General features: G+C 36.7%; 1 protein-coding gene across 5 annotated transcripts in view; it reads right to left on the reverse strand.

Moving 5' to 3' along the window:
* Window positions 1-23,228, reverse strand: part of LONRF3 (LON peptidase N-terminal domain and ring finger 3) — a 134,091-nt gene that overhangs the window by 42,028 nt on the left and 68,835 nt on the right. The window contains exon 2 of one of the 5 annotated variants that reach the window (XM_039842495.1): window positions 7,939-8,113. The exons of the other annotated variants lie outside the window; for them this stretch is intronic. Coding sequence (XP_039698429.1) covers window positions 7,939-7,940 — 2 coding nt within the window. The 5' untranslated portion in view covers window positions 7,941-8,113. The remainder of the gene's footprint in view (window positions 1-7,938; window positions 8,114-23,228) is intronic. 5 annotated transcript variants of the gene reach the window in all.

A 23,228-nucleotide genomic window follows, 5' to 3' on the forward strand; every position in this document is an offset into this window, starting at 1 on the left:
AATTGGACGCTAAGGCTCCTGTCTCTTTGTTTAAAGTTCTTACCATGTGATCAGAAAGCTTCCAAAGGACACAGAACACCTCCCTTCATAAGTAAGAAATTATTCCAGATTTCCTAATCACAAGATTTGCAAGTCAACAAATAGTTATTGAATATATACTATGTGCTAATGGAGCTGGCATTTGTAGGGCAATAAGAGAAGCGTGTGACACAGTTCTTAACCTCCAGTAGCTAACTGAGAACACAGGAGGCAAAGATTTGAAGAGTTAAGTGAAATTAACAGGTAGTATGTGAGAAGTACCAAAATTGGGGACAGTGAGTCTAAGGGAGTGCTCAGAGGAGACAAACTGAAATGTTTCCCATCTCATGGAGAAGATGCCTTTAAACTAGGTTGGAGAGGATTTAAGTAGAAAAGTTAAAGACCATCCCGCTGCTCAGCTCAAGGGGGTCCCCTTCACATTGGGGGCCATGCAGCCAGGACAAAGGAGGAGAAACCCAAGTCATCTGGGCTGGTCAAGGCCCAGGAATCTGTATTTTGAAGGCTACTCATGCAATTGTGGTATTCTGTCAGGTTTAGGGTTCACCGGTATAAAGGATAATGCAGAATAGATTGGATAAATGCACCCCAATCCTTCTCTCCCTAGCTCATCCAGTTTCTCTGGGGGTGGGCATCAATAACTCCTTTCCATATTTTACGAAGGGAAAACTGAGAGTCCAGAGACTCAAAGATGTCATTCAGCAAGAAGGGGGACTCTGGTTTCCTGCCAACCAGTAGACGCAGAAAGATCAGAAGATAACATCCCAAGGAAGATTTTGCTTCATTTCTCTGCAAGACGAGTCAGACCCATTTGGTTAGCCAGAGAGTTTATTGGTCAGAGTACAAAAAGCAGCAAGTCTCTGGAGTGGCCAAGTGTGTGGGACAAGAGCCCAGGACGAGGTTAGTCGCCGGGAGCTCAGAATTCTAACTTTGCTGTGTGACTCAGCCCAAGCCACTTCCCCTCTCTCTTTGTCCTTTGCCTATTAATAACGATGCCCAGCGTCACTGTTGGGATTAGCTACCAGTGATGGAAAATGCACAGTGCAATTAGTCCCAGTGTGATTTCTGGGAACAGAAGGGATCTACAGCCATCTGCCAACTGTTGTGAGTAAAATATGTGCTGACTGCCTTTGGAGTAGAGGCATTTTCTTCTCAGAATAGTGAGCTAAGAGCCTGAAGCTGGGCCGTGCCCTCATCAGGGGCACTGACCAATGTAGAGGCTCTAGAGATCCTGGCAAAGAGCAGTCTAGTCTTAGGAGGAAAAAGAAATAAAAAGCAGGTTATCTGGAGGGAAAGCAGCAAAAGTTCATCAGAAGGAAATAGAAGATTTTGGCGGGACTGGGAAATGGTTTAAATATTAGATCTTTTATAAGTTGTGATAAAATATACAAAACATAAAATTTGCCATTTAAACCATTTTTAGGGGTATGGTTTAGTGATATTAAGTACATTCACATTATTATGCAACCACTTTCACCATCCATCTCTAGAACTTTTATCAACTCGCAAAACCAAAACTCTATACCCATTAAACAACAACTCTCCATTCTCTCCTCCCTCCAGCCCCTGGCAACCACCATTCTACTTTCTGTTTCTATGAATTTGACAACTCTAGGTACCTCAAATAAGTGAAATGATACAACATTTGTCTTTTTGTGACTGACATAATTTATTTAGTATAATGTCCTCAATGTTCATTCATGTTGTAGCATGTGTCAGAATTTCCTTCCTTTCAAAGTCTGAATGATATTCCTTTGTACAGTATGCATATACATTTTGCTTATCCATTCATCTATCAAAGGACATTTGGGTCACTTCCACATTTTGGCTATTGTAAATAACACTGCTATAAACTTTAGTACAAATGTCTCTTCTAGACCCTGCTTTCACTTCTTTTGGATATATATCCAGAAATGGAATTGCTGGATTATATTGTAATTCTATTTTTAATTTTTTTGAGGAACTGCCATACTGTTTTCCCAGTGGCTGCACCATTTTACATTCCTACTAGCAAGGCATAAGGGTTCCAATATCCCGTATCATCACCAATACTTGTTATTCGCTGTCATTTTCTTTATATAATAGCCATCCTAATTGGTATAAGGTAGTTTTGATTTGCATTTCCTTAATAATTTGTGACGTTGAACATCTTTTCATGTGCATATTGGCCATTTGTATATCTTCTTTTGGAGAAATGTCTATTTAAGTCTTCTGCCTATTTTCAAATCAGGTTTTTTTTTTAATTGTTGTTTAGTTTTAAGAATTCTCCATATATGCTGGATATTAATCCCTTATTAGATATATAATTTGCAAATATTTTTTTCTCCCATTCTGCGAGTTACTTTTTACACTGTTAATAGTGCCCTTATCTGAAGACTTTGGCAGAACTAGGAAATGGTTAGAATTAAGGTTTGGATCTTGAACTCAAAGTACCAGGATTCAAAATCTGGCTATTTGATATTGGACAAGCTACTTAATCTCTTTGATCCTGCCTTAGTTTTTTCTTCTGAAAAATGGGAATGATGCTTATAAGATTGCCATGATGAGTAAATGATATCATACATCTAAAATCTTACCACAGAACCTAGTCCAGTTTAAATGCTCAGGAAGTGGTAACCTTTATTAGTATTGGGCTTAAGAAAGAACCAGAATGATGTGATTGGAATGTGATACTAGTTATCAAATGGGCGAGTAGACCAACAATATTTAATAACCAACTGGAACAGGGTAATATTACATAATGCTTAATACTTGTGTAGCAAGCTGTGGATTTCAAAACATTTAAACATTCATCATTCATTCAACATAAGTAAGATATAGTCCTACAATTCAACTGGGAGAAACCAACAAGGAAAAAGGCAGTTTCAATCAGAGTGATGAGTGCTAAGAAGACAGAAGCATAAGGGTGTTGTGGGGCACAAAGAAGGAACAATTCAAACTTCCCATGTAGGTAATATACACAGAATTCTACAGGATTACAGGGTTATGGGAAAGAAAGGAGGCGTTAGAAGGGGCTGGGTGTTCTAGGTAGAGGAACAAGCTACTGCAAAGGCTGGAAGTGAGTGAGAGAGGTTGGCTCACTGGGAAATAGCTACTAGTTTATTTTGGCTAGAGACTAGAATTTGAGAGGAGCCATGTGAGAAGACCCTAAAGAGGCAGACAGGTACCTTAACATGAAGGGCCTTGTAGACCAGGGTAAGGAGCTAGAATTTTATCCTGAGAGTAATAAGAAGCTATTAAAGGGTTTTAAGCAGATTGGTGATGTGACCAGGTTTACCTTTTAGAAAGATCTCTTTGGCTGCAATGTGGAGAGTGGAATGAAAAAAAGATGCAGCCTGGGAGAAACCAGGAAAGGTGAACTAAAGAAAGAAGAGTGAGGATAGAGAGAAGTGGAGAGTTCAGAAGACATTTAGGATAAAACATAATTGACATGGGGACTGATTGGATGACCTCAGTTGACTCTTTGGGCATAACTCAGGTTATTAGCATCATTTTTTTCATTTGAGATGAGCGATGGAGGCTGACGAAGGTTAAGTGATTTGTATGAAGTCCCACAGCTAGAAAGAATCCAATCAGGACTGGTTTTCCACCCGGACATCTCCTGTTCACTCCTCCAGAAAATGCTGTTAGATGAGTTTCTAGATCTTTATGCATAAATCCCCCTTAAGGAATTCAAGTCCTGTTTCCCCTTCGACTGCTTTGCAGCATATAATAATTTCAGAGGTACTTTATCTGAGTTTTTAACTGGTTGCCAATATACTATGGCTTTGCACCCTTGGACTTCAAGACATTCTTTTCCTTCTATTTTACTTAGTGTTTAAGGAGTAACCTGGATGCAAACTCTTCCATTGCAATGAGGCTCAAATGATGAGGCCAGGGCTCAGAAAGAGTGGGTCCAAGTCCTAGGCTTGTCCACTAGTTAGCTGTGGGATAGAATGAGTCACTTTCTTTCTATAAGCTCTTATCTGAAAACCCAGAGAAATAGAACAAATGCATTGTCACTCAAATTCAGTAACTTTATGAATCTCTTTTAAAATAAGTATACCTTCAAATTGTGAATAACCACTCTCTCATGATCTGTTTGGTAAATTGGGTTTCTGACCCCTTAATACACTCAAAGACTTTAGAGAGATTTTCCCCTGAAACTCTACTTTTGGCTGAGGGTGGTGTTATCAGAGTTAAACTGTCAATCAAGATGCATGAGTATACTTGTTTTTTTTTTTCCTTAGATGCTCGCACTGCTAAGACATTTTTTGGGGGGGTAGGGGAATTGAAATTCACTGAGTTATAAAACCAGCAGGACAGGAAAAATGAAGAAGGAAGAGGGTGAATTTATGAAAAACTCACATAATATGGCTATCCTGAGGCATCAATAAGATGAAGAAGGAGGAAAAAAGCAATTCCCAGAAAAATATAAGCTCCACAAGTCATAGTTTTTGTCTTCCTTATTCATTCCTCAGAACATAAAACAATATTGTGGCCCAAAATAGGTGCTAAAAAAGTATTTGTTAAATGATTGAGTGCATAGTGATAAAAAGGTTGTTTAGTTCCCGATATTAATTGTAATTTTATTGTGTTTTGCTGTTTAGAATGATACTTATTGTTGGTTTTGGTAAATGGTCTATTAAAGTGGTTTCTATCAAAAAAAAAAAAAAGATGAATAAGAAGAAATGTCTCTGTGAATGGTAAGGCCCTGCACAAGCAGAGGGTAATATAGCAATATTATTCTTGCTTCAAAGCCAACAAACAAGGCGAGCTGTGAGTGGAAAGGGGTCTTTGGTGGTGACAGCTCACCCAAAACCAGGGCCCAGCAAGGCTGCATTTACTGCTCAACAGGAAAGATGGAGCCCTGACATTGTACCTTACTCCTAAGGCTGGGTTTCAGGTCATAGAACCTGTGCAGTGACCCTCCTGAGATATGTGATACAAGGTCAAGTCCCAAGAGACCAAGGCTACTGACAGTCCCCTGCCCCTCACATCAATTCCATGAATAGCAAGAGGTACTCGACTCGAGGACCTTGTGCTCTTGACTCCAGGACTTTTGGCTTCCGTAGGGACATGGCACTCATGTGTGTGCTTCATTTCAGGGTGCTCCCACAGCCCAGCCTGGCTGTGACATGGTGGACTAGAAGGCCAACAACAGACCAAGTCACTCTTTGTGTGTGTGGAGGAGGTGGGGCAGGGTATCACCTGGGGAATGCAATCTCTCATTGTCCTTGGCATCACAGCACCACAAGCATTACAACTGGCCCAAAGAGCAGAAATCTCCTGGGAGGCCATACAAAGAATTGCAAAAGAGAGAGGAAGAAGGGATGGGAAGGTCCTTTGTAGACAGTCATCCCTAGGCAGGTAGAAGAAAACCACCAGGTTTGTATGTTCCCCTTTAAAGGCCTGTGTTTCATAGGGGAGCTAAACAATGCCCACACATATCACTGTAATTCAGGAAGGCTGTTGGGGGTATGGGGAAGAAGATACAGGAAAGAATTCCCAAAGGTGGTGAGTTGGGGGCCAGGCTATTAAAGAAAGCTCTAGATTAGTCTTAGGGAAGTGTACCCTGCCACACTGACATTCAGTGAAAACCTCTTCAAGTTTTTGTGGCCTTGGGTCCTTTACCCTGATGACTGACAGAGGGAATGAAGTGGGGAAGAGCACCTTTCCCTAAGAAAATCTGTCACAATTGTCCAAGAGTCTTCCCCTCCAGATCATGAACTAGGGCAAGCCATTAGTGTTATACATCTGTGAATCCCTGGCCCCTAGCACAACTCCCAGTATATAGCAGGTGCTCTATACATGCTCCATGAAAGATTGAATGATTAGGGTCTGAAATATTTATCCTGTAACTTCAAATGGACAACCTAGCATTTCATAACCTGGGAAGACACCTGTTTCCTATTAAAAACTGCCTGGGAGCATTTGATTTTGAAGTGTGAAAGGACTGGCTTTATTAGTCATCCCCTCACCATAGGACTCTCATCAAATCCCTCATGTCTTCCCTCTGCCCAGGACAACATCCCTTTCCTTCCCCAAAGCCAAGACTCAGGATTTTCTTACTGCCAAGAACCCTCTAAGGCCTTGTGTGCATTTTAACACACACCCTGTGGAGACAATGTCCTACCTTACTGCCCTGCCTTACTACCCTGCCCAATCAGGGGATGCTGCCATTTTTTGAAGTCCCAGTCCTCTCTTCTCTCAGAAGGCTTTCCTGATAAAAGCCCACACACTATGACCAGTCCTGACTCTTTGGGCTGCACAATTGAGTGAGTCATTCATTACATTACAGGTAAACATGATTGAGTCATAGAGATTATTTCATGTGTAGCCTTTTCTCTCAAATAGATAGTGAGCCCCTTGTTGCCAAAGATGGTAGCACCTACTTTCCTGTCCCCAGGAATGTCTCCTCAAAGGTATTTCACATAGGTGTGCAGTAAGTACCTACCAAATGAGGAGAAGTTGGAGAACTGATCTGGATGTTTCAGGGATTCTCCAGTCACAGACATTTACTTTGTTTATGACTGGTTAATTAACCTTCTGTTAGCAAGATGCCTCAGAAGTTGGACAAACAAGAAGCAATACTGTCTCAATCTCAGATTAGAGATCAGAAAATCTTGGTTATAGTCCTGACTCTGCCATTAAGTAACATGAACTTTGGCAAGCCAGTTAGCTGCTTTTGGCCTCAGTTTCCTTAATTAAAACATTGAAGACTGCTACTTCTGGTGAAGATGGAATAGTGATAAGATTTGTATTTATCCTCCTGCATTAAACAACCGCCCCCCTACTTAAAAAAAAAAAAAAAAAAAAGAAAGACAATGTGATACAACAGTTTTCAAGACATTAGATATTAGGCAACAAAGACATTGATCCTGGAGAGATAGAAAACGAACAAGATGAGCCCTATGAATACCCCCAGCTTATTTTTCAACAGTTTCACTGAGATTTAATTCACATACCAAAAAATTCACCCATTTAAAATATACAATTCAATGGTTTTTAGTGTATTCACAGATATGTGCTACCATTACCAATTTTAGAACATTTTCGGCGCCTCAAAAAGAAATCTCATACCCTTTAGCTATCTATTCCCTATTCCCTTCGGTCCTAAGTAACTACTAATCTACTTTCTGTCTATGCATGTCTCTATTCTGGACATTTCGAATAAATGGAATCATATAATATGCAGTCTTTTATGACTGGCTTCTTTCACTTGGTATAATATTTCCAAGGTTTGTCCATTTTGTAGTATGTATCAGTAAGGACTTCATTCCTTTTTATGGCCAAATAATATTCTGGATTTTGGTTTAGAGAGTAATATGGGAAGAAGCTGGGCTTCACCTAAAGTAGGACCAGGCTTTATTCATCTGTTTGAGACTACTGCAGGTAAACAGAACTGGATAGAAAGGGTTGGGCTGAGACATAGAGAAAGAGCTCCTATCGAAGCAAAGACTGAGTGGTGGCAGTGAAAAAATAAATAAGAAAAAAGCTAATTCCAGAAGGATAGGAATATTATAACATCATTTATATGACTTTTAAGAACATGTAATAAAATTACTATGTGTGTATATATAATATACATATTTATATAGTACATATGTTTACTATGTTTATATATAGTATGTATGTGCTTGTATAGGCATGAATGGGAATGATGTATGTGAAGACATATAAGAGAATGACAGCACATTTAGGATAGTGCTTACCTCTTGTAAGATGTATTAGTTATCATGTGGTATAAAAAATTATCCCAAAACTTAGCTACTTAAAACATACATTTTCAGGAATCCAGGCATGGTTTATCTGGATCCTCTGCCTCAGTGCCTCTCACAGGGCTACAATTGAGGCATTAGCCAGGGATGCAGTCTCATATGAAGGTTCTATTGCGGAGGATCTGCTTCTAAGTTTACTCACATGGTTGTTGGCAGGATTCAGTTCCTCAGAAATTGTTGGCTGGAGGCCTCCCTTGAGTCTTTGCTTTGTGGGTCCCCTCATAAACAGCATCTCACAACATGGCAGCAGGTTTCATCAGAGCAAGTGAGTGGGCAAGAGAGAGTGCCAGCAGGATGGAAGTCACAATCTTTTGGACCTAATCACAGAAGTGACATCCCATCACTTTTGTCATAGTCTACTCATTAGAATCAAGTCACTAAGTCCAGCCTACACTCAAGGGGAGGTGATGAATACCAGAAGATGGGGCTTATTGAGAGCCACTACTCAAAAGCAGGAGGTGTTAGTAAAAGAGAAAAACTCTGGTGTGTGTCATGCAGGGGGCTTCAACTATATCTGTAATGTTTTATTTCTTAAGCTGAGTGGTGGGCACATGGGTATTTATTGTAATTTTTTATATATCTTCTTTTAGGTCTGACATATTTCCTAATAAAAAAGACAGAGAAAAATGTTTAAAGTTAAATAGGCCTAATTTGTGAATCTGTTTAAGAAAAAAAGGATGAAGGAGTAGTTGTTCAGAAAAGGAGATGAGAGAAGGGGAAGGCCCAGGGGTTTAGCAGCTGATTTAGCAGTTCATTTCTACTTTTGGTTAAAGCTTCCTAGTTGATCTCTAGTTAGCTTTAACACCTTCTTCTCTCATATTATATAGCAGTACATCTCATAATCTGTCTTACCTTAATATTATATATGTGTTTGTCTATTTATTTCCCCTACCATAAGGATTGTCAGGTTCTAGAAGGTTTATATTATATAGAATTTTATTCATCTTCCTATGCTATATTACCTAGCACTGTGCTTTATACATAATAGGTGTCCAATAAATGTTTGCTCAAATCAAAGTGGACTTATTGTTTCCCCATCCCATTTTGGCATTTGTGTTAACATTTAAAAATATATCTTAGTATTCATTAAGGCCGTAACCGCAGGGTGAAACAGAAGGCATAAATCCCTCTGTCACCATTGTTAAACAGAGAAACAAAGTAGTTAACCATCTAACGTGGTGAGGTATCACAAAAATCCTCTTCCAAATAATGTATTTCCCACCATGGAGCCTGCTTTTCCTTTATTACAAACTCTTCTTTTTAGGTTAAAGGATTATTTCCAGGAGATCTCTGTTAAAATAAAAATAATCTTCAAATGAAAACTATAACTATATACTTTAGTATGATACTTCTTAATTTTTGTGGGAATACTGACCTCTGAGAATTTGAATAAATTTGTGGACACTCCCCACTACAAATGCATAACATTTCACAATTTCAACTAAGGATTCATGAACTTCTACCTTTGCCCTTCAAAAGCTCGAATTAGGACATTGAGGGAACAAACCACCATTCATGGGTATTTGAAGGTTGAGGGACCATGAAGGAGGGATTGTGATTATAAAGTGGGAGCAGTGCCTGGAGAGGGGAGACAGGTGGGGCATTTCAACATAGAAGGGACCTGGGTAGCCCTGAGGGTAGCATCATGACTGAAGGTGCCTGGGTCCGGGGGACCTATGGGAAAGTAAGGAGGGAGACAAGAGGCTCACAAGGGTAGGAGGTCGAGATGCCTTGAAATATTATGAAAGAACGACATAATTCAAATTGCCATTGAAGTCTATCTTTGATTTTTTTAAAAAGACCTTGATGTTAGAAGTGCAACACAGATTATAGTAGCTGTAGTTAGTGCAAATTTCATTTTCAGAACCCTTAAGAACTTCCAGGTAAAGTTGGAAATTCTAGGTATCATTATTAGTGTCCAGAAAGGATGTTAATCATACACATGTTCAGAATGCAGATTTCCTTTCTAATATTGATATATTCTATGATTGCTCTATTCAAGGTCCATTTAGCAGAATAAAATCTTTCACTTTAGGACAAACTGTTAATAGCCTTTGAGGGAAAATGAAGATGACAGCTGTGTACTCGTTCTGTACAACTCGGAATGGTATGTTGCCCATCCTCAAAATAGTAACTACAAACTTTAAGCGGAAAATTCAGTTCAACTAAGCAAATCTGGAACAAATGCCAAATATAGCGTGTGGCTCCAGTTACCACTGCCATATTCTCTTCCCCTTTTTAAGACATCTGTGGCGCCATCACTGGTCTCTTCTTAAAAATTGGCATGGTAACCTCATTTTCTTCTCTTGTGAAAGAGAAACCTTTCAATACACACTCCACCCCCTGCTTGCCCCAGCTCCTGGGCTCAGAATCACAGAACATGCCACATTAGAAGGGTTACAGGCACATGCTGTTTCTTTGCAACTACTTTAATTCCCCAAAATAACCCCTTGACTTCTTTGAACTTCTCAGAAAAAGAAACTGAAAAAGTGAGAAGAGAGCAGGAACACATATATAACCCACTGTCTCATACTATGCTTATTACCTCAAGCCCATTTTTCTCACAAAGTGAAGATTTTGCAGAATTCATAAAGAAAGGCCTTAAACAAGCTCTGAAAGGGTTTTTTAATACATACATAAAAGTTCACAGAAATAAGATTTACCAAATGCTCAAAAATAATTATGATGAATCACAATTGTGAATAAACAGTTTTCTTTCTTTATTACAAAGTTATTTTTAAAGTGTTTCTTCATGAATCATACAAAATAATTGATTGAAATATAAATTGTCATCTTCATAACTATTTCTGAGAGAGGAAAACTCTAGTTTAAAAAAGGGAACCAGTATTTTACTTGAAAATAGAGTCTATGAATTCTCTGCGCAGACTGGTTTCTATTCAAAGTGAAGTGAGGAACATTTAATACTTTCATAGACATTAACACCACATACCATTCTTTTACTTAAAAAAAATAGAAGTATTTTACCAAAAGAGTGTTATCTCTAGTCTCGGGTCCTTCTGTTTGCATCACCGTCATGAATATCAAGCATCTGGCTGTAATGGCTCTCATATTCTCAGGATACAATGTTCTGACTTGAGTAGAGGCTATTCTGTGCTTATAGAACTGTACTAAGATGTTATTGCCACTAAATCCCTCCCCATATCATGTGTTTCTCCCACAAGACAGTTGGCATTTCTGAGAGCATCCATCAAGTTGTATTATAAATTACATGTCTATGTTTCCAATTAGACTGTGAACTTCCTGAGGGGAGGGGCATACCTTGTTTGTATCTTTAGTATTATCTAACATAGTGCTTCAAACATCAGTATGATGATAAAGATAATAGTGATAATAACTCTTATTGAATACTTACTATGTACCAGGCCCTATTTTCTAAGCACTTTATGTGATTAATGCAATTAATCATCACAATGACCCTATGTGGGAGATACTATTTACCCCCTTTTAACAAATGAGGAAACCGAAGTACCAACAGGTTGAATAACTTCTATAAGGCTATACAGCTAAGTTAGTTTGCAGAGCCAGGATTTCAACTCAAGCAGTCCAGTCCAGCTCCAGAGCAATGCTCTTAACCTCTAAACAGTATATTCTACTCCCTAGAGTAGGTGTTCAATAATTTTCAAGACAAATATTTATTTGTTTGATTTTTCTCTAAACATATATTGGACCTTAAACATATAAATTAATGTAGTCTTTCAAAAATATTTCCATGGGAAGCTTCTATTGCTCAAAACTTTCTGTAATTCCTTCTTTGGAATTGTTTTCAGAGCCTGTTCATGAATCACAGAAGAAAAGTAGTCAATACATTATGATCAAAGCTCATTTTTAAATAAAGGCAGCATTATCAGTTTTATGAATACCTATATTTGCCCAACATTTTTCTGAATACCATCTGCTCTCCAAAAAATTCACATTTTCCATTAAAAGAAAAAAGATTTTCTATCATTGAAGGTGGGCCAAAAATATGATGCAGAGATACTTTTCAATCAACTAGCAAATGTTTCCTGAGCAACTTATCCTGTACATGCTTGGCCCCAGGGATACAAAATCAAACAAGACATCCCTTCCTTCAGGGGGCACTCAGCCAGGTGAGGGAGACAGACAATCCATTGTGACAAGTGCTTTGACAGATGTAAGCACAGGATGCCTGGGAATCCCAGAAAAGGGGCATCAAACCCAAGCTAAAACTAATTTTAGTCCTCAAAGACAAGTAGTTGCAGCCATACCACTAAAATAAGGGCACAGACTCTTGAGGTGGGTACACTAATTGAGAGATAATATCTTTGGATGGGCATACTTTCTCAGGTTTATTTTTAGAAAATAATCATATTATTTTATGTTCACATCTGGTACTTAAGCTGCTTTTGCCTTTAAATGAAACCTGGAAACATTTGGCAATGGTAATTTAAAAGCTGCCTAATTTTAACTATGTTTGATTATTGTTTGCTTTTGTTACTGAACCATTTACGATTCTTCATATATTTTTGCTAATGAAATTTTGCTAATGAAATTAACAGAAAACAAACCAAGGAGGTCATTGTTATCAGAATCTAGTTATACCTAGTGGCTTATGATGGCCATTTATTTGATAAACAAAGGAAGGAGAAAATCCTTAATATTGATTCTCCATTATTTAAAAAAAAAATAATTTGTTTCTTTTACTTCCTGTGAGCCAGGTAGGACAGGATAATTCCCACATGGAGAGAACTGGCTGCTCTGGCAGAGGGTTATGCTTTTCTCAATATAATGACTTGGACAACAGTAACTTTGAACAACAAGTAGTGGAAGATACAGTGATCCGAGGACAGAACTTACTTTAGAGAGGGCAAAAGAGGCTTGGAAGGTGGGTAAGTACTGTCCAATATGGGTGGGCTCAGTGTTTAGATATGATAAGAGATGATGGGAAGTATTTATATCCTAGTTATATGCCGAGGGAAGAGCTTGAAGGCTCTCTTCTCTGTAATCCTCATCCCTCAGTGGCCTGACCCTAACCCTGTAGAACTGTTATAAAGAACAACGAATAGAACACATAAAGAGGAAGCTTAGAGGAGGCTTAGGAGAGGTCTCAGGCATGGGATGCCACATGGGAAGAGCAGGCCTTTCTAGAATTGCAGAGTGAAATGATCTTGGGTAGGAGGACACACCACTGAGCACTTGATTCTCCGTAATTTAAAGGGAATGTTTGGTAGGCTAAGGACACCAAAGACAAACTGGTTTTGCTTCACAAGTCTGTCTGGAGTCAGGCCCAGTGAGCTCAAAGAGTAGGGGCAAGAGGTAGTAGGAAAAAAGATACCTGGCTGCTTACCATCTATTTACTCATTTACCATATGAAGTATTTAAAGAACTGTGTTAGGAAGCTAAAGGAGCTACAAAAAAGAAAGTAATATAGTTCCTGCCCTCAAGCAGTTTATAATCCCAAGTGACTCAGGCTATGCAGAAGTTATATCTTGCTGCTGAGACATAGAACAGTGAAAGAAATGGTAGAATGGTCCTTCTACAGTCCTATCACACCTCCTCTACGCTACTAACATCCCTAAGGGATGAAGGTAAGATTATTCTTCTCTGGAAAGTTCCCTTTCAGTCTTATAACTCCACTTCTTTTGAGAGCCTGCAGAATCATAGTTTTCAAGCACTGATCTGGGAATTCTCTGATTCTAGAGTCAACTCCAAGGACTAGGGGACATTTTGATGAACACTTTCCCAAATCTTGATATCATTAGGCCCTAAAAGGCTCTTCAGCTCATCCACCCTTAATTATCCCACTCTCATGAAAATCTTTCAAAAGATTTCCCTATATGTTTCTAGTATATTGGAAAATTAAAAATTAAATTTATATTCAAGTTTTCAATAACTTACTATGATAATTTCATGTGTCAACTTGACTGGGCCAAGGAATGTTCAGATTAAATGTTATTTCTGAGTGTGCCTGTGAAGGTATTTCCAGATGAGGTTAACATTTGAATCAGTGGAATCAGTGAAGTAGATCCACCCTCTCCAATGTAGGTGGGTATCACCAAATCCTTTGAAGATCTTTATAAAACACAAGGGTAGAGGAAGGAGGAATTTACCCTTTTTTGCTTCTTGCTTGCCTGCTTGAGCTGAGACATTGATCTTCTGCCTTTGGACTTGGATTTACACCATTGGCTTCCCTGATTCTCAAGCCTTCAGTTTATACTTAGCCTGCAACTACACCACTGGTTTTCCTGAGTCTCCAGCTTATGGACAGCAAATCTTGGGACTTCTTAGCCTCCACAATTGTGCGAGCCAGTTCCTCATTCCTCATAATCCCGCTCGTCTCTCTCACACACACACACACACACACACACACACACACATCTGTTATTGGTTCTGTTTTCTGGAGAACCCTGACTAATACACTTACTTATTATATATACTGTTATTCAAACTTATTTTTTAGGAGTTGATTTTTTTTTTCAAAAAAATTCACAGAGAATACATACATGCAAAATATAAAACAGAGCAACTCTGACTAAGGTAAGGCGAGAGCCAAAGTTTTGACTTCTTAGCTCTTATCCATTCTCTAAGGAGACACATGAAACATCTCATTCTGCAAAATACAGTTTAAAAACCACTAATGTATCTCAGTTAATTTTGGTGGATAGTAAAGGAGTAAAAAATGTTAAAACCCCACCAATGCAATTAATTTGTATAAAATAATTGATTTATCAGATTAGCAGAAAACAAGGTAGAAACCTAAAAACACTCTGCTGCTCTAAGCAACATTTAAGAATATTTATATGACATATTCAACCTCCAATTTTATACCCAAAAAAGAGGAAACAAAAGCACATGAAATCCCCAAATCAATAGTATCTAGTCCTGGAGAGCATGGTATTACATTCTACCATGTAATGCAGCACAACAGATTTACGTTTCTCTTTGAACTCAGATTAGGCCAAGGATTCTCAATCTCAGCACTACTGACAGTTTAGGCTAGATAATTCTTTGTTGTGGAGGGTTATCCTGTATATTGTAGAATGTTTAGCAGCATATCTGGCTTCTACAGATTAGGCACTGGTAACACACTCCCGGCAGTTGAGACAACTGAAAATATCTCGAGTTATTGTCAACTACCCCGGTTGAGAACCGCTGATAAAAAAACTATACGTCTGACTGAATAAACAAAAGTTTCTAGTATTATAGGGGCATAAGTAATGCAGGTGGTATTTAAATGGTGATGAGGAATATTTATACCCAGATAATTAAAAAGTTGACATTATTAAGTATTAGATTTGATAATGGTCTTCATGGTACCAAGAGAGTCAATTTAGACATCCTTCAACTTGGTTCCATGAAGAGATCATTCTGTGAGCTAGGTTGGGGTAACCAAACGATGTCTTCCCTTAACAATATGTCCTTTATTGACCCTACTATGGTACATAACATATATCCATTACCTTCACACTAAGCTACTATAATTTAACTAAAAATGAGATTTTATTATTTTTTAAGATAAACTTTTGCCTTAAAGAATCCCAAGAAAAAGGGTCACATCACAGTGTGGAATTGACAGGGAGACAGAGGAAGAAATACTCTGGGAGGCTACTGCTGAGATAGATAGCTCTAAGTGCTTAAAGGATGATGATGAAGAAATGAATAAAAGGAAATAATATCTATTGAATGCCTATTATGTGTCAGGTGTTCTCATATGTCCTCACAAAAAGCGTTGGGAAGTAGGTATTACTCTCTCCATTTTAACCTGGTAATATTCTGAGGATTAGAGTGATTAAGTAATTTGCTTGTACAGCTAGTAAGGGACAGCTGAATCCATGTCGTTAAGATTCTAAATACCGTCACAATGTTGCATTAATAATGAAACTACCTGAATAAATGTGTCAGCCAGCATCTAATCAGGAGAAACTGCATGAGCTATTTTATCAGAGAAAATTTATATAAATACAAATACTGCGTGATTCTACTTACATGAGATACAAGAGTAGTCAAATGTATAGATATAAGGTAGAAAAGTGGTTGCTAGAGACTGGAAGGAGGGAAGAATGGGAAGTTATTTAATGGGTATAGAGTTTCAGTTTTGCAAGTTGGAAAGAGTTCTGGAGATGAATGGTGGTGATGGTTGCATAACAATGTGAATGTACTTAATCTGTACACTTAAACTGTACACTTAAAATGGCTTAGGTGTCAAATTTTATGTTATGTGTATTTTACCACAACTTTTAAAAAGTAAAAAAAATAAAATAAAATAAAATAAGACATTTTAGACATATAAAAGATTTTAAAAGTCATCACTAGAAGACCTGATTATAATAAATGTTGTGGGATATCCTTTAAGCAGATGAAAAATGATACCAGATGGAAATAAAGATCTACACAAAGTAATACAGGATATTAGAAACAGGAACTTCATGAGTAAATATATTTTTCTTATTCCTTAAATTTCTTTAAAATATAATTGACTATTTAATTAAAATTCATAAAAGTGGATTGTGGTCTTTATAACTTATGCATAAGTAAAATATCTGAAAATCATAGTACAAAGGCCAACAGAGGGGAAATGGAGGCACACTATTGTAAGGTTATTATATTATTTGTGAAGTGAACAGAATGTCACTTGATGGTAGACTATGATAAGTTAAAGATCTATACAATAAACCCTAAAGCAACCACTAAATTAATTTTAAAAATACCAGAATTATAGCTAAAAAGCCAATAAAAGAGATAAAACGAAAACTTAAACATATTCAATTAACCTAATAGATGGCAGGAAAAAAGGACAAACTACAAATGGTACAGAGAGAAAACAAATAGCCAAGTAAAAGATTTGAATCTAATTATATCAATAATTACATTAAATATAAATGATCTAAATACCTTCTATTAGCTTCCTATGGCTGCTGTAACAAATTACTACAAAATTAGTGGCTTAAAACAACACAAATTTATTACCTTACAGTACTATAGGTCAGAAATTTGACATGAGTCTCATTGAGCTAAAATCAAGGTGTCAGCAGGGCTATGTTCATTTTAGAGGCGCTAGGGAAGAATCTGTTTCCTTACCGTTTCCAATTTCTAAATGCTGCCCGCATGCCTTAGGTCATGCCCCTTCTTCAATATCCAAAGCATATCACTCAAACCTCTGCTCTGTCATTACCTCTCCTTCTCACTCTGACCCTTTTGCCTTCCAGTTTAGGGACTTTTGTTATTACACTAGGCTCACCCCAATAATCCAAGATACTCTTCCATATCAAAATCCTTAATTTATCACATCTGCAATGTCCCTTTTGTCATGTAAAGTAACACAGGATTAGGATATGGAAATCTTTGGGAGGTTCATTATTATCTACCATACACCTCAATTAAAAGGGAAAGATTATCAGATTGGATAAAAAAGTAAGACCCAAGTGCATGTTGTTTACAATAAACACTCTTTAAATATAAATACAGATACTGAAGAGTATAAGGTACAGAGAATAAAAAGAGAGATCAAGAAATACATAGAAACGAATGATAATGATAGTACAACATATCAAAAATTTTGAGACACAGCAAAAGTCATCATAAAAGGAAAATTCATATCATTACAGGTCTACCTCCAAAAACAAAATCAAGCCCAAATAAACAACCTAATTCTTCATCTTAAAAAAAAAAATTAGGAAAGGAAGAACAAATGAAGCCAAAAGTCAGCAGAAGAAATGAAATAATCAAAATTAGAGCAGAAATAATTTGAAAACAAACAAAAAAATAGAAAAAATAAATGCAACAAAGAGCCGATTCTTTGAAAAGGTTAATAAAATTGACAAGCCCCTGGATAGACTCATTAAAGAAAAAAAGGAAAGGATACAAATAAACAAAATCAGAGACGAAAGGGGAGAAATTACGACAGAAACTGCAGAAATACAAAGGATCATACAAAAATACTATGGAAAAGTATATAACACCAAATTTAATAACCTAGAAGAAATGGACCAGTACTTAGAAAGATACAACCTTCCTAGATTGAATCAAGAAGAATTGAAAAATCTAAATAAACCAATCAGCAGTATAGAAATTGAAACAATCATCAAAAACCTACCAAAAATTAAAAGTCCAGGACAGATGGCTTCACCAGTGAATTCCATCAAACATTCAAAGAAGATTTAATACCGATTCCCCTTAAATGCTTCCAAAAAATGGAAGTGGAGGTAATACTTCCCAACTCATTTTCTGAGGCCAATTTTACCCTGATACCAAAACCTGGTAAAGATAACATACAAAAAAGAAAACTACAGACCAATATCTCTCATGAACGCAGATGCAAAAATCCTAAATAGGATACCAACGAACCGAATACAGGAACATATTAAAAAGATTATACACCAGGTTCAAGTGGGCTTCATCTCAGGGGCACAGGGATGGTTCAACATATGCAAATCAATTCATGTGATACACCACATAAACAAATTAAAAAATAAGAATCACATGATCATATCAATAGATGGAGAAAAAGCCTTCGACAAGACACAGCATCCATTTATAATAAAAACACTTCACAAAATCGGTATAGAAGGAAAATACATTAACATGATAAAGGCCGTATATAACAAGCACTCAGCCAACATTACTTAATGGAGAAAAACTAAAAACCTTCCCTGTAAGATCATGAACAATGAAAGCCTGTCCACTGTCACCACTGTTATTCAGTATAACATTTGAGGTCCTAGCGAGAGCAATCAGGCAAGAGAAAGCTATAAAAGGTATCCAAATAGGAAACAAAGAAGTCAAACTGTCACTATTTGCGGATAACATGATTCTCTATGTAGAAAACCCTAAAGACTCCACAAGAACACTACTAGAAATAATAAACAAATACAGTGAAACTTCTGCATGCAAAATCAATGTTCAAAAATCCATAGCATACAGTGGCCAGGACATGGAAGCAACTGAAGTACCCTACGATAGATGATTGGCTAAAGAACCTATGGTACATATATACAATGGAATATTACTCAGCCATAAGAAGAGATGAAATACTGCCATTTGTGACAACCTGGAAGGACCTCGATATAATCATGCTAAGCAAAATAAGCCATACAGAAAAAGTTGAAAATCACATAGTATCACTTATATGTGGGATATAAACCTAAAAGCAACAAATGAGCAGGACAATTAAACAGAGACTCATGGACATGGACTATGGACTAGTGGTTACCAGAGGACTATAGAGTACTGGTTACTAGTGGGGTGGGGGAGGAAGGCGGAGGTAGATGGGGTAAAGAGAGTTAAATATGAGGGGGATAGGGTGAGTGTTAAGTGGATAAAGGGGATCAAATATATGGTAGCTGAAGGAAACTGGACTTTGGATGGTGAACACACAATAGAATATACAGATGTCAAATGATAATGTACACCTGAAAATGATATGATTCTATTAACCAATGTTATCCCAATAAACTTAATTTTAAAAAATCCATAGCGTTCCCATACTCTAATAATGAAATGTCAGAAAAAGAAGTGGAAAAAATAATTTCTCTTTCAATTGCAATAAACAGAATAAAATACCTAGGAATAAATTTAACAAAACATGTGAAGAACCTATATAATGAAAACTACGAGACCCTATTAAAAGAAATCGAAGAAGATACAAAGAAATGGAAATATATTCCATGTTCTTGGATTGGAAGAAAAAACATAGTTAAAATGACCTTGTTACCTAAAGCATTATATGAATTTAAAGCAATCCCCATCAAAATCCCATCGGCAACTTTTTAAAACATAAAACAAAAAATCATCAGATTTGTATAGAAGCACAAATGACCCCTAATTGCCAAAACCATCCTGAGAAAAAAGAATGAGGCTGGAGGCATCAACGCTGCCCAACTTCAAATTATACTACAAAGTGACAGTAATCAAAATAGCATGGTATTGACAGCAAAACAGACACACGGACCAGTGGAACAGAATCGGGAGTCCAAAAGTAAACCCATATTTATTTGCCCATACTTATATGGGCAAATAATTTTCAACAAAGGGCCAAAAACATACAGTGGAGAAAGGAAACCTCTTCAATAAATGGTGCTGGGAAAACTGGAAAGCCACCTGCAAAAGAATGAAACTAGACTGTTGTCTATCACCACATACCAAAATTAACTCAAAATGCATTAAGGACCTGAATATAATATCTGAAACTATAAATTGCATAGGAAAAAAACATAGGAACTAAACTCAAGTATCGTTAAGGCAAGGGAAGTACAAGCTAAAGTAAATGAATGGGACTACGTCAAACTAAAAAGCTTCTGCTCAGCTAAAGGAACTGTCAACGAGGTAAAGAGAGAACCATCTGAATGGGAAAATATATTTGCAAGCAATCCCTCTGATAAGGGCCCAATATCCAAAATATACAAAAAACTCATACGACTCAATAACAACAAAAAAACAAACCATCCAATCGAAAAATGGGCAGAGGATCTCAACAGACACTTCTCCCTAGAGGACATACAAATGGCCAACAAATATATGAAAAGATGCTCAGCATCCCTAGCTATTAGGGAAATGCAAATCAAAACCATAATGAGATACCATTTCGCACCTGTTAGAATAGCTATAATCAACAGGACAAGTAACAATAAATGCTGGAGATGATGTGGGGGGAAAAGGAACCCTCATACACTGCTGGTGGGACTGCAAATTGGTACAGCCACTACGGAAAACAGTATGGAGGTTCCTCAAAAAACTAAGAATTGATGTATCCATACGATGCAGCAATCCCTCTACTGGGTGTTTACCCCAAAGACTTGAAAACCCATATCCGAAAAGATATTTGTACACCGATGTTCATAGCAGCATTATTCACAGTGGCCAGGACATAGAAGCAACCGAAATGTCTGTCCTACGACAGACGATTGTCTAAAGAAGCTGTGATACATATATACAATGGAATATTACTCATCCATAAGAAGAGATGAAATACTGCCATTTGCGACAACATGGATGGACCTCAAGATAATCATGCTAAGTGAAATAAGTCAGAGAGAAAAAGTTGAAAATCACATGATATCACTTATATGTGGGATATAAACCTAAAAGCAACCAATGAATAGGCCAAACAAACAGAGACTATGGACATGGACAATGGCCTAGTGGTTACCAGAGGGGAAGAGGGAGGGAGGAAAACATAAAAAAAAAATAAAATATTTTAAAAAATAAATAAATAAGTATAAATACACAAAAAAATTAAAAATAAAAGGATAGGAAAAGATATACCATGTATAGTAGGCTGAATGGTTCCCCCGAAGATATATTTATGTTTTAATTCCCAGGACTTGTGAATATTACTTTATATGGCAAATATGTGATTAACTTAAGAATTTTGAGAGGAGAAGTTTATCCACAGGGCCATAAATGCAATCACACATATCTTTATAAGAGAGATACAGTGGAGACTGGACACAGACACACAGAGGAGGCGATAGGAAGGCAGAGCAGAGAAAAAGATGCAGCCACAAGCCAAAGAATGCTATCAGACACCAGAAGCTGGGAGAGGCAAGGAATGGAGTCTCCCTAGAGCCTCTGGAAGGAATACGGTCCTGTCTATATCTTGATCTTGGACTTCTTATCTCCAGAACTCTGGGAGGATAAATATCTGTTGTTTTAAGCCATCAAGATTTTGATAAATTTTTTTTTTGTGGTGGCCATAGGAAAATAATTAGCCTAGTTAACTAATGCTAACACGAGATACAGGAAAGATGAATGGCCATGTTAATAACAGATAAGTAGATTTCTGAGCAAATAATATTACCTGAGATGATAATAATAAAGAGGTCAATTCATCAAGAGGATATAACAATCCTAAATGTTTATGCAACTAATAATGAAGCTTTAAAATACATGAAGGAAAAAGTGTTTTCGAGTGTCATACAAAGTATGTGTTCTGACATCAGTGGAATTAAATTAGATTCTAATAACAGAAAGATATCTGGAAAATCCCCCAAACATTTGGAAACTAAATAACACATTTATAACACATGTCCAAGAAAAAAATTGAAAGGGAAATTGTATCTCTAACTAAATGAAAACAAAAAGACAAGATATCAAAATGGGTAAGATGCCATAAAACAGTAGAGGAAAATTTATAGCATCAAAGGCATATATATAAGAAAAGAAAAAGTTTAGATCAATGTCATCAGGTTTTACCTTTATTAACTAGAAAAAGTTGATAAAAATTAAGCTCAAAGTAAGAAGCAGAAATCAATGAAATAGAAAACAAAATCAATAGAGAAATTCAATGATCCTAAAAGCTGGTGCTTTCAGATAATCAGCAAAGTTGATAGAATTTTGGCTATGTGGATCAGGAAAAAGAGAAGACAAAAATTACCAATGCCAGAAATCAAAGAGAAGTCAACATTTTAGATTCTACAAATATTAAAAGGGTAATAAGAGAATATTATGAACAAATTTATGTCAATAAATTTGAAGACTCAGATCAAACGGACTAACATGAATAGCCGTAAACCTATTATAGAAATTGAATTTGCACTTAGAAGCTTCTCAAAAAGCAAACTCCAGGCTCAGATGATTTCACTGGTGATTTCTACCAAAAACTTAAGGTAGAAATAATATCAGTTTTACTCAAAGTCTTCCAGAAAATGGAAAGAAGGGAATATGTCCTAACTCATTCCACGAGGACAGCATTATCCTTATACTGAGATGAGAAAAATCTACAGACCAATATCCCTCATGAAAGATGCAAAAATCCAAAATGAAATTTTTCACAAATTGAATCCAGCAATATATAAAAAGAATACATAATGTGCAAGTATGGTTATGTCAGGAATGCAAGGTTGATTTATATTTGAAAATAAATCAAAAGAATTCACCACATTAACAAATTAATAAATGAAACTCATAGGATACAGAAAAATCATTTGACAAAAAATCATTTGACAAAATCCAGCATCCATTACTGATAACTCTGAGCATTCTAGGAATTAGAAGGAAACTTCTAATGAAAAAACCTACAACTAACATCATACTTAATGGTAGAAGACTGCGTATTTTCCCTATTACATCAGTAATAAGTCAAGGATGTCCATTCTCACCCTTTATATTCAGCGCAGTACTAGAGGCTCTGGCCATAGCAATTAGGCAAGAAAATACAATAAAAAGCACCCAAATTGTAAAGGAAGAAGTACAATTTTATTTACTTGCAGATAATCTGTTCATATGCAGAAAATTTGTCGGAATCTCTAAAAAGTTTCTGTAACTAATATATGAGTTTAGTAAAGTTTTAAGCCACACATTAATATGTAATTTTTATAAAACAAACACTTGTAATGAACAATTGAAACAATGAAAAATTGAAATTTTAAAGTATCATTTACAATAGCATCTAAAATATTAAATAATTAGAGAAAAGTCAAGCCAAAGATATGCAAAACCTGTATGCTGAAAACTATA

The sequence above is a fragment of the Pteropus medius genome, unplaced genomic scaffold (genome assembly GCF_902729225.1).
Source record: "Pteropus medius unplaced genomic scaffold, Ma_sr-lr_union100, whole genome shotgun sequence".
Taxonomy (NCBI): Eukaryota; Metazoa; Chordata; class Mammalia; order Chiroptera; family Pteropodidae; genus Pteropus; species Pteropus medius.